The sequence below is a fragment of the Haliotis rufescens genome, unplaced genomic scaffold (assembly GCF_023055435.1).
Source record: "Haliotis rufescens isolate VD_foot unplaced genomic scaffold, xgHalRufe1.0.p SCAF_9, whole genome shotgun sequence".
NCBI lineage: Eukaryota > Metazoa > Mollusca > Gastropoda > Lepetellida > Haliotidae > Haliotis > Haliotis rufescens.
Window position 1 is genome coordinate 30,555,636 of NW_025964383.1, and position 12,701 is coordinate 30,568,336.

Consider the following 12,701-nt stretch of genomic DNA (forward strand, 5'->3'; position numbering starts at 1 on the left):
TTCATTTTGATCGCCAACCAAATTATGGTCTAGTTTCCTTGGTAACCAATCAGAGAACTTTTAGACATGTCCTTTATTTAACACTGATAATTTGAGGATATTTGGCATGTGGCTGGTATGCAATGTTTTTCCATTTTTTTAATTTTCAGCCAATCGTTTTTTAGAGATATGACAGAATTATTTTAATAATTTTTGCCCCAGATGAAATATTTGTTGCTGACTGACTTTCACAAAATTATATAGTTATTATAGATTAATGTTGTGAATAAAATCAGTTACCATCCTAACAGGATGCCTAAAGTGACACATTCTAATTAAATGTTGTTAATGTAGAACAGAATGAAGAATACATATAATGTTAAATTGGACAACAATATGTTTACTCAAGGCAAGAAGACTTTCAAATTTATTTTAATAGCACCTCCTTGAAATTGAAGAGCTGATACTTAATAAACTCCAAAGGTCAGTAGCACTATCAGATAGTTAAGATACAAACTGTTCATGAAAATAGTGAGCATATCCTGCCCCACTAATGGCCCCAATCACAAACACATGCAAAGGCTAGTCAATGTTCCCCTGAACAAACGGGATAACATATGGTCAAAATATGGACATGATTTTGGTCAGTGATGGATAAAAACGTCCTCCACAAGTCTACCCCAAAACTTTATGGAATGCTTCTCTAAGGCCCTAAAAGGTTGTAACTTTTGAGCAAGATTTGTATGAGGCTCTTTGATGTTTGTTAAAGGAGCATGTTGGATTGTAACCAAGTACTAAAGTCTGAGCTAAGCCAACTAGGCATGATACACACCTGTAGGTATGATTACAACCATGTCACACATTCTAACCAGGGGGCATGGGTGGCCCAGTCGTCTAAGGCGTTGTGATTCACTGTGCAGAGTTGCGGCCCTTGGGCACCCCAGAAACCTATGATTGTGGGTTCGAATCCTGGTTCGCCCCGATTATGTTTCTAGGTTTGTCAGCACCAGCTTGTGGGTTTCACTGAAGTGGTAAACGTCTGAGACATGCATCATTTCGAGCTTTCCTCCCACATTAAGCTGACATGCTGCGATATAACTGGAATACTGTTAAAAGCAGTGTTAAACCCAACTCACTCACTCACACATTCTAACCAGCTAATAACTGGTTTGGTTGGCTCTTTTGACAAACACCCATGTGGTTTCCAGGAAGGAATATATGTCCCAAGGAACAAATGCTTGTTTACAAAGCAATGACTGCAATCAGGTGGTCAGCCAGAATTTTGCTGCATCAAAAAACACAAAACAAATCTCTTGCCAAGCAATGGACCTCTTTTTACCTTGTCTTCCTATGGGCTTCATTTACTGGCTCCAAATCCTATACTTGTTTCATATTTGTGAAGTACCAATTCCCTTTCATTTTGAACTCATAAGAGTAAAGTGACGATAAATATATGAAAATCTTCAAGTTTATTATTTCCAAGCTTGACAACTTAAGAACAATTCAGTCATGTTATGATGAATTAATCAATGGGAAAAGATACTTTAGATGTTACTCTATAAATTATTCTACCATGAAGTTTGAAAATATTTTAATCTGATTAGTTGGAGGTTTCAATTTACAATAACCACCTCTGATTCAAACAGCTGATTCTGTGACCGCATCATGACAAAGCTAATATGTATAATAAAATTTCACTTTAGATTTTACTTGATATATCATTCTACCACAAATTTGGAAAAAAAATATTCTAGTTGCTCAGAGGTTTCAAATAACAATAACCACCTCTGATTCAAACAGCTGATTTTATGACTGCATCGCCACATATATAAGCTGATAGATTTAGAAGTGGGGTGTATGGCTGCAGCAGCTGACTGGATACTTTCCCAGGACCGTTTTTACCCACTAATTCTAGACTTCCAACGAGGCCAATGGGGGCTCCAGTCTGTAGCAAATGTCTGTAAAATTCCCAGTGCCCCCTTAGCAAATTTTAGACCAATCTGCTTATAAGCGCCACCTGAGACCAAAAATGTAAATGACAGTCCATAGTTATTTATTTAATTTTTTATTGTTTTTAATTGCATACTGCATATTATTGAGTTAAAAACAGAAATATGGAAGGTGTATATAATTGCATAGAAACAATTACCAAAAAATGTTTCGATTTCATTAACATTTGAACATTGTTTGTTCTCTACTACTTGATCTTACGAATTAACTCCTACACACTCCTACCAGTATCTGTTTTGATAGTTAGAAAGCCAGAACCTGGTTCCACAAGGTGATGTATATACAAGGACTGTTACTTTCTACTTTCACATGGCCTTATGATGGTCGTAGTGCTGGTGGAACGTTTTAATGAGACACGGTGTTGCCACTGAATCCACAAGCGATGCTGATTAACTTTCATTGGCTTCGTCAGTAAATGTAGTTTTCTTTGAAGCAATTAAACATTGATTTCTTTATTTCCAGAATCTCTGGTGCCAGGTCAGAAAGAGATGTACAACAGTCGGTCAAGTCTTACAAGTGGCACAGCATCAACCACAAGTCCTGTCGAAACCACAGTGTGAGGAACAACAGAAAAAGAGTCATTGAAGCATTTATTTCAAAATCATAAAAATATTTATTTTCCATTGAAGATTTATATACTCAATTCTAAAAGAAATGCACACCCTAAAGTAGGAAAATTCCAAAAACGACAGGAACAACAGAAAAAGAGTCAATGAAGCATTTATTTCAAAATCATAAAAATATTTATTTTCCATTGAAGATTTATATACTCAATTCTAAAAGAAATACACATTCTCAAGTATGAAAATTCCAAAAACGAAAAGGTAATATAATTGATAATATAATATAATAAAATTATTACCTTTTTGTTTTCTTACATTTTATACTTTAGGGTGTGTTTCTTTTGTAATTGAGTATACATCATTAACAGCTCAGTTCGAACCAAGTCTACGTTGACAAAGATTGATGGCTAATGGGAAAAAGATGTAATAGTCAAACCAAGTAATAGCAAGAACATGTTAGCTATTTGCTCTCCAGATTTGTTTGCCAATGCAAGGAGGTGTATGAATTTGTTTTATTGTTAATTTGTTGTGATATAGGATCTACTATGGAGTTGATTAATGCACAAGCCTTTTAATGAATTTTTTAATAATGTTTGAGATTTGCAATAAACTTGCCTTGAAATACGATCTGATTTAAAAGTCAAAAGGAAAATGTGAGGGGTAGCAATAAAATGATTAATTTACCCATGAGCAATATTTACCTGTTTGATTTTACACATCTTAACATGATACTGGAATGTATTTGTTAATGTCCATCTTCTAACACCAAGAGGAAACGCTGTGGTATATTAGATAATGCTAGATAACTTTGGCCGAGTGGTCTACTTCATGAAGATGTATTGGCAAGCTGATGTTGCTGTGTTCAAGTCTGTTTCAGTGCTACTTTTTCCATTTCAAAACAAAGCCTGACCTCGTCATACATATAACAAGGTTTTGATAACAATGTGTGGTCTTCATCAGACAATTACAAACTTGCGTAAATTTGAATCAAGGGTTATTCAGAAGACAAAGAAATTATGTAAAAGGGTAATGCGGCTGAAAAATCATGTTTTTCTTGTAGTGTGGAGAGCGATAAAAAATCCCAAAAGCACTGCATCACAGCCATGTTGTTGTAAGACAATGAATTATGATTCTCCTGATAGTTCTAATAATATACATGCCAAAGAAGCATTTTCTGTTCTGGCAATCAGTAAAGTTTCAAAATTGGTCCAGTAAAGATCTGGCTGAAATATTTGTGGAATAGAAGAATTGTTTCTTTGCCTTCCCTATTCTGTCGCGGTATGTAACATAATGAGCAAATGAAGGGAAAGATCTGGTGACCTGGTCAACATTATAAATGAGAAATATGTTTTTCTCATGGCCTTATGAGGTAATAGGGGGCACAGGTATCCCAGTCATCTAAGGCCCCACAATTTGCTGTGCAGAGTTGCGTCCCTTGGGCACCCCAGAAACCTACGATTGTGGGTTCCAATCCCAGTTCGCCCCGATTATGTTTCTAGGTTTGTCAGCACCATACCCATGCTCGTGGGTTTCACCGAAGTGGTAAACGTCTGAGACCTGCACCACTTCAGGCTTTCCTCCCACATTAAGCTGACACGCTGTGATATAACTGGAATACTGTTAAAAGCGGCGTTAAACCCAACTCACTCACTCACTCACTATGAGGTTATAAAAAGTCTTACCATAGCAGCAAATATCAACTAAGTGCTTTTAGAATTGGTTAGGCTTTTTCAGGGTATAATTGTAATGTAGTTATCATGGTTAGTTGTGTTTTAAAATGGCAAAAGTAGCCTTCACCCAATTCTTAATGTGGAGATATGTCTTTGCATGGTATTCTCACATTTTGTCATTGTTTGAAGAATTTACAAAAACAAGCCTTAAGTCACAAACAATATATATGGGAGTTAAAGTTTTTGTGTTTTTGTTATTTTGTGGTAAACTTGTATATTTTGGTTCCTGATGCCTGCTTATAGCGGATATATCAAACAGCTACCATTGAAGATATTGTCTTCATTTCATCATTCCATTTGGATAATGCTATTCTAAAAAAAGAATAATCATTATTAAAAAAGAATTTATTTTCAAGTAGTGTAATTGTATCCTGGCCTGCATTCCAAGTCCTATATTTCTATCTGTGATCAGCATTGTGCTTTTTGGACAAGGGGAAATAACTGTGATGTATTTGTACTCCAAGGGAGATCATTCTTACAGATAGAAATATACACAGGGAGAGGGGATATAGCAGTTGAGATTTTATCTTGTTACAACTGAAGATGTTTATGGTAATCTTAAGAGATATTTCATTGACTGTTGTTGTTTTAATGCAATACCATCTTATTGTTATGAATTTTATCCTGTAAAAATTGTTTGTTATTAATTTATTACTGAATATTGTACATAAGTATGTATGTACTATATTATTGCCGTATTGGTTTCATACTGGGCTTGTTGTCCCAGATTTTGATTCCTTGGTAGACATCATGATGAATAAACACTAAACATCAGCATAGTTTTGTTTTTACAACTTACCTATATGGACCAGGTTAGAATAGGTCCCAAGCACTTAAAGGGGTACTCTGTTCAGGCAAAATGGCAGCCCCAGCCAATTTGATTCAAGTCCTTCAAGTGAAAGTAGTATCTGTTGGGTAGCCTACTGGTTAAAGCGTTTGCTCATCATGCCAAAGACCCTGGCTCGATTCCTGACATGGATTCAGTGTGTGAAGCCCATTTCTGGTGTCCCCTGCCATGATATTGCTGGAATATTCATAAAAGCGGCTTAAAACCCCACTCACTCAGTCCCTGGACCACCAAGCAGAACACTTAAATTTCGGAGAAGTGTGTGATCTGTCATTCTTGTCACAAGAAGATGCTTCACACATCCTTCTCATGAAGGGAATGAAACCTAAATAAGTCATTATGATCCAATGGAATAACCACTGGGCCACCACACCATCCAATGAGGACAGGATTGACAAACAATATCCATGTATGATACTGTGGAAATATGGTATGGTTCTAATAGTAAATATAGAGGAGGGGGGTTGGTTTGAGTCTGTCTGTCATCGTACCCCTATGGTGTGGAGTCCAATCAACAAGGACAGGACAGCAAAGCTAATCGCCCGATCCATTAGAGGCATATTCTAACCCAGATTGCCCACTGGGTTGAGCGACATACGAACAAGTCTGTAGCGAAACAGTCTTCATAAATGGTTCCAGAAATGGGTCCCAAAATCTCATTTTGGTGTGCAGAGATTCCTTACCACAACCACCTGTCGCATGTCCTTGCAGTAGCTGAACTGCCGCCATAGACCATTATGGAACCACCACAAAATCAAGTGCCACAACAGCTACATGGTGAAGGTTTTCATGGTACTGTCTGTAGACACGGCTATGGCTGCCAAGGATGGATACATTGATTCTGCTCTCATTTGTGAACCTTTTCCCCATTGAACAGGTCTAGGGTGTCCTTGGTAGACATGCACGTCAACGTCAAAATCCACCCATCACTCTCCATGGACTCTGTGTTGCTCTCACCAACGAAACAAGCCGACATTGGCCGACTCCTCAGAAGCGTGCCTCGTGCATGCCTGGCCAAAAAGGTGGTTTTACCCGATATTAGTGACGTTTGCTGCAAAATGCAAATTTCTAATTTGAGCCCCTGCCATTTATTTGGCATGGTATGTTTAGCAATTATTAACTGCCACGGGGAGCTCTGGTTCATACTGAGGGTACATATTTGTTAATTACATTGGGTACGAAATGGTCGTAAAGCCATGTCCAGTTGTGAATAAATATTTCCAGCGCTATTTCGATTTCATCTCATGTTATCTATTTTGTAACTTTTCCCAACATTAATATCTTTGTAAGTGTACGAACAAATAAAACTATCGTGGCATATTAATACAGAAAATATATAAATTACTGTTGTGTTTATATACTAAATAACGACCCATTAAATTATAGACCCTTTTGATTGAAAAGTTGCGTTTGCAAAACCATGGAACGCATGGTACTTAGAATCAAATAATTCAATAACAAATATCCAATCAGGTTTTCGTAAAAAGATTTTGATTGGACTATGCATAGACTCGTTAGTCCCGCCACAATGTAACTCAATAATACCAGCCTAGTTCGCCAAGGATGGAAACTGGACTTTTATAGTCAGTTAACTCTCTTGCCTCAGGAAGATGGCCCCAGTTGGGCAATAACATTTATTCCAAAAACTTTACACCTAAAAAAAGAACATAAACAGGTTGTTTAGTAAAACGCTTATTCATTACAAACACTAAAAGAGTGAAAAAAACTGTTTAAAAAATACGCAAGGAACATAACTGAATAACTCAGGTTATTACTTGAAGAGAGAATTCAGAGGAGAGGCAGCCCGGGAATGAGAGTCGGCTCACTCACTCTTAAAATAGTTTCAAATGTTTACTTGTACTTAGGCGTTGTCCTTTCATAAGGTATGACCTTTGGTTACTTCCGTGATCGTAACCAGGCAACCAGCCACGGCCACCTGATTGCAATGACTTTTTCAGAGACATTTATTGTCAGCCATACTGTACACATGCTGTAAAGGTCGATAAGATAACCTTCACACTGACACCGTCCAGGCTGCAACTTACACATATTTGTTTCTGTTGTACAGTTTATGTCTGTTCCTCGTGAAGTAATGTTGAAAGCACCTTGACTGAGCTCGTCAGTTACAAAATTAATTCACTGGGGACAGATAATCTGTTTGTTTCTTTCTTTGTTGTTTACCGCCGCACTCAGCAATATTCCAGCTATACGACGACTGTCTGTAAGTAATCAAATCTTTACCAGACAATCCACTGATTCACATCACAAGCATCGATCTACTCAATTGGGATACGACGACATGGGCAGTTACAGAGGGGGGTGGGGGTGGGGGTGGCGGGTGTTGGGTGCGGGCACACACACACACACCACCCCACCCCTTTTTATTTCGAAAAAAATCTTTATTTCTGGATAAATTTCCACCAAAGACAATAAATAGATCTTAATTGTGCACACACATACCCTTTTCAAAAAAGCTGTATCCGCCCATGGATGACATGCATCAACCAACTCAGCGAGCCTTTAACGACAAACGTGGATTGTTGAAGAACTATTCTAAAACGTATCTTCACGGGTACTCTTATTCTCAAGGATTATCTGTATTCTCAAGCTTGTTTAGTAAAATCACGGACCCATATCGGTTATATCGGTCCGTGGTAAAATGAAGACTTTGGGCTATCATGCATCATCAAGTCCAAAAAATGTATAAGTTGAATGAATCTAGTTGTCATTCGTGTTATCTCTGATAACGGTCATAACAATTATTTCAAAGTTTGTTTATTTCTTACATTATGCAGATATTGTGGGCCAAACAGTCTTTTCGGGGACCACAGCAGACGATTATTGGCAACACCAAGAATGTCCAATGAATAATATTATTTGTAAACAAATTATTTGTTTCAGAAAGACACACAAAGACCGCCAGAATCTCAAACGGGTGGTCACTTAAGGATATACACTGATATGGATCATTTCCTTGTAACATGTGGGGGGCACGGGGGGCCCAGTCGTCTAAAGCGCCGCGATTCGCTGTGCAGAGTTGTGTCCCTTGGGCACGCCAGAAACCTTTGATTGTGAGTTCGAAACCCCGATTGTGTTTCTAGGTTTGTCAGCACCATACCCGTGCTCGTGGGTCTCACCGAAGTGGTAAACGTCTGAGACCTGCATCACTTCGGACTCCTCCTACGATACACACTGGATTTGTATCCATAGCGTATAGATATTTGATTATGCAAAGAGGTTCAACAAACCATAACCCCAATAACACAGTAAGGTGAGGTGAAATTGGGTTTAACGTCGCGTCCACAATAACACAGTAACGAGCCAACGCTAGTAATGTAACCCAGATACATTACCACACCATTTAGTGATTGAGTGAATATGGTTTTACGCCGCTTTCAGCAATATTCTAGCAATATCCCGGCGGGGGACACCAGAAATGGGCTTCACACATTGTACCCATGTCGGGAATCGAACCCGGGTCTTCGGCGTGACGAGGGAACGCTTTAACCACTAGGCTACCCGACCGCCCCATCGAACCATTTAGATAAAGTTAATGGTTGTAAACATAATAATCTTCCATTTACCTATGACCAAACATTTAGGACTGCTTGGAACATAGGATAAATCCGGTCATACACGATTTCAAATGTCCAGAAATCTCTGTCATGTTTGCAAATCATTTACGATTACTTCACACGCCAGGAAATAGACGAAAACGATGACTATATTCGCACATCTCTGCAACATGTTCATAATCACTTTAATGTTATTTCATTTCAAGGCACATTTGTGTGCACACATTACACAATACACACAAAATGTTCACTTTTGGCTGCCAAATGACACGTGTATTTCAAACGTTTGTCAAACGGATCACTTCCCCTAGGGATAAATATGGTATCATGTTCCTCCGTGTCATGCAAATTTATCGAGTCAGTTCTTTCCCGTTAAATATCCAAAACGACATAACTTCACATGTAAAATCAAGCCACCATCAAGGGCATATATAACGCAAAATGCACTATTGCTGTACATGGGGCTTTGGCCTACACACACATACTGAGTCAGTCAGTAGAGTTTTACGCCAGTCATATCACGACGTGTCAGCTTAATGTGGGAGGGAAGCCCGAAGTGATGCAGCTCTCTGACGTTTAGAACTTTAATGAAACCCACGAGCACGGGTATGGTGCTGACAAACCTAAGAGCGATATCAGTAGAACCGAGAAGTAGAATCATAGGTTTCTGGTATCCCCAAGGGACGCGACTCTACACAGCGACTTGCGGTGTCCGCCTTAGACGACTGGGCCACCCGTGCCCCACGTATGTACATACTGAAAAAAACCTTCTTCTCCTACAGTACTTACCGCCTGTGCTAGTATACAGTCATTCATGCACTAATCATATGCAAGAGCAAGTATTCAAATGGTGCGGTACACACAGATATTAAAATCTTAAACCCAACGATCTATTCAACCATTTTACGTTCAGTCAGTCAATTTACGCGCAAGCGGATACATTCGAATTAAAAGAGCATGAAAGGACGAAAACGCGATATTTTGAAACTTATAGCAAATCGGGATAACGCGACATGTCTCACTGTTCCATTGTTCCATTATACAACAATATAAGAACCAGGCGCGATTTATCAATAATATAATCTCACAGCTCCCCATAGTGACTTCGCAAAGATAGGGGATTTATTTTACTAATACATTTGCCTTTCTTACTGTCAGTTATATACTCCTCACAAAAACTTAAGCAACAAGTATTATTTTCCGTGCAACATTCTCATCAGTGTTGAATGCCATCCATTGAGAACAAATTCAGGCAGGAGAATTACCTACAAATACTCGACTTAAAGCCTTTTCCATGTAGATTTTCCTGATAACACGGATAACATCGCCCGAACACAACCACCCTCAAAACACACATGCAAAATGCACGACATGCATGTTTTACGCACTTCACCCATGCACCCTGATTGCTTAAAAACTGCCAGCAAGGGCATTTTGTCGACATTAACACTTTGGACATGGCTAGGCGTCACTTAACGCCAACTGAGGTTGCTTAGATTGTTGGAATGGTACCCAAACTGCTGTTGCCAATCATTTTAATGTTCACCGCAGTGTCATCTCAAGAGCGATAACTCGATACCATCAAACTGGACTGATGACAGAGAGACCACGCACAGGTCACTCCTCGTGAGGACCGGTATTTAGCCACCCTAGCCCGGAGAAACTGGTTTACTACGGCCAGATCTCCCCAGAATGACCTTCAGAGAGTTGCAGGAAACAGAGTCTCAACACAGACAGTAAGAAACAGACTTCACGCTCAGGATCTGAGATCCAGACGACCTGTTCGACGCATCCCACTGCCTGCACACCATCGACAATAGAGACTTGCTTGGGCTAATCAACGCCGTAACTGGAGGGTCAATCGCTGGCGTAACGTTCTCTTCACAGACGAGTCAATATTCTGCCTTGACTTCAACGATGGTAGGGCACGTGTGTGGAGAAACCGTAATGAACGATACGCCAACTGTACAATTGCTGAGCACGACCAGTATTGAGGTGGAAGTTTGATGATCTGGGCTGGCATCAGGGTTGGACACAGAACTGATCTTGTGGTCATCAGACGTGGTACCATGACTGAAGTACGGTACAGGGACGAGATTGTCACAACTGTGATCATTCCCCTGGCACAACAAGCAGGTCTTAACTTCATCTTTATGGATGATAATGCTCGTCCACATCGAGCAAGAGTTGTCACTGATCTTCTTCAGTCCAACAACATCACGCATATGGACTGGCCTGCAAGGTCTCTTAATCTTAATCCCATTGAACATGCATGGGACATTTATTGTTTATGGTCTTCATGTTCATACTCAGAATCTGGATCAACTTGAACAGGCCTTCCACAAAAGACACTTGATAGGCTTATCTGGTCAATGCCAAGACGCGTAGAAGCCTGCATTCAAGCCAATGGTGGACATACACGTTACTGAACATTGGATCATTGTTTCAAAATGACTTAAACTCAAATTTCAGTGCAGCACATTGACGACTGTTTTCATGATACTGTTTTTGATCATTTCTAAACCTGTAAGGCATAAACGCTTTTCAGTTCCCTTTGAGAACAATGTGTGTTTGTGCTCTTTCTTTGTATTGCTTTAGTCAGTTTTCAGGTATTGGAATATATGAACATGGACTGACACATAATAGATTTGTTGCTTAACCTTTTGTGAGGAGTATATTTTTCAAAACCTTATCTGGCCTCTGTTTAGACTGCGTACAGGTGGTAAGATCGCCCCTTTACAACATATGAATGTGAGACGGCAGATATTGATTTCAATGCAATTGGTAACTTCGGTTGTTATAACCTGACAACGTAGTGTAGACTTTGCACTGTGATATTTGTCACGCATTTTCTTGTTACGAAAAATCAGTAAATGCGCTGTCGGGTCATTGGGTTGTCTGGTCTACTACCGCTTGTTTGCTTACATGCCATTGTCGTATGGCTCTGGCACTGCGGCGTTAGGCAACGAACAAACACTTTTTTATGCAAATTGTGTGAGTGGCAAGGTAGAATAGGACATGCGTACCCGTATACTTTCAGTGCCCAATTCATATAATTGTCATCACCATTTGTCTTTTAGACCTAACGGAATCTGCTTTGTTGGATAATCGAGACTGGTTATTCTCTGGCATTGACGTTTCATATTTATGTGAACTGAGTCGATGTTTTTGCTGGTCGATAAGAGTCCCCGGGTTACAACATAAGCTCAGTAGCATTTATCAATTATACTGCGTCAAACTGTCGCAAGCCTTTGTCTTAAACGCAATATGGCCTCACAATAAAGTGACATGTTAAATATTAAATTGGGGATTCAACCTCTCTGAGAGGAAACTAGTAATCATTCTAGCACTTGGCGGACCGCCTCCGTGGTCTAGTGGTAGAGCCGAAGAGCGGAAAGTCCGGGTTCGATCCCCGGCCGCGTCATACCAAAATACATTAAAAGATGGTACTTGTTGTTACTCTGTCTGGCGCCCGGCATTACGGGGCTAAAACAAGGACTGGTCGGCCCGGAGTCAGTATACTGTGTCTGAGTGAGGTATTCATGTTAAACTGCGGCATGGTATCTCAGTGGGCTAAAACAAGGACTGGTCGGCTCGGAGTCAGTACACTGTGTTTGAGTAAGGTATTCATGTTAAACTGCAGCATGGTATCTCAGTGGGCGAGCACTATAAAACCGGCATCAGTCTGAACTAGTACAAGCAGCCACACACACACAGAGGAATGAATGCACGTCGCTTTATAAGTGCAATAATCTTGGACGCGACGTTAAAACCCATTTCACCTCACCTCCAGCACTTGGTTTGGTTTAAGACGGAAACAACGAAACAGCACAGTTTTGTACACCCTTTCTATGATTCAAATAGATTAAACGAATTTCAACCTTTAACATACGAACTTCAACATGCGTATGCATAATTAGTTACACACAAATAAGGTGAGGCCGGGGAAGAGAAACCTTACCCAAGATAAGAAATAGCACATGAACAAAAAGAATCA

The 12,701-nt window shown here is 39.6% G+C and overlaps 1 protein-coding gene across 5 annotated transcripts in view; it reads left to right on the plus strand.

The window, feature by feature from the left end:
• Nucleotides 1-3,616, plus strand: part of LOC124118575 (guanine nucleotide exchange factor DBS-like) — a 150,497-nt gene extending 146,881 nt beyond the window's left edge. For all 5 annotated transcript variants that reach the window (XM_046480758.2, XM_046480760.2, XM_046480759.2 and 2 more), the window contains one exon: nt 2,452-3,616. In XM_046480758.2, the coding sequence (XP_046336714.1) occupies nt 2,452-2,549 (98 nt within the window). In that variant the 3' untranslated portion in view covers nt 2,550-3,616. The remainder of the gene's footprint in view (nt 1-2,451) is intronic.
• The last annotated feature ends 9,085 nt before the right edge of the window (nt 3,617-12,701 follow it).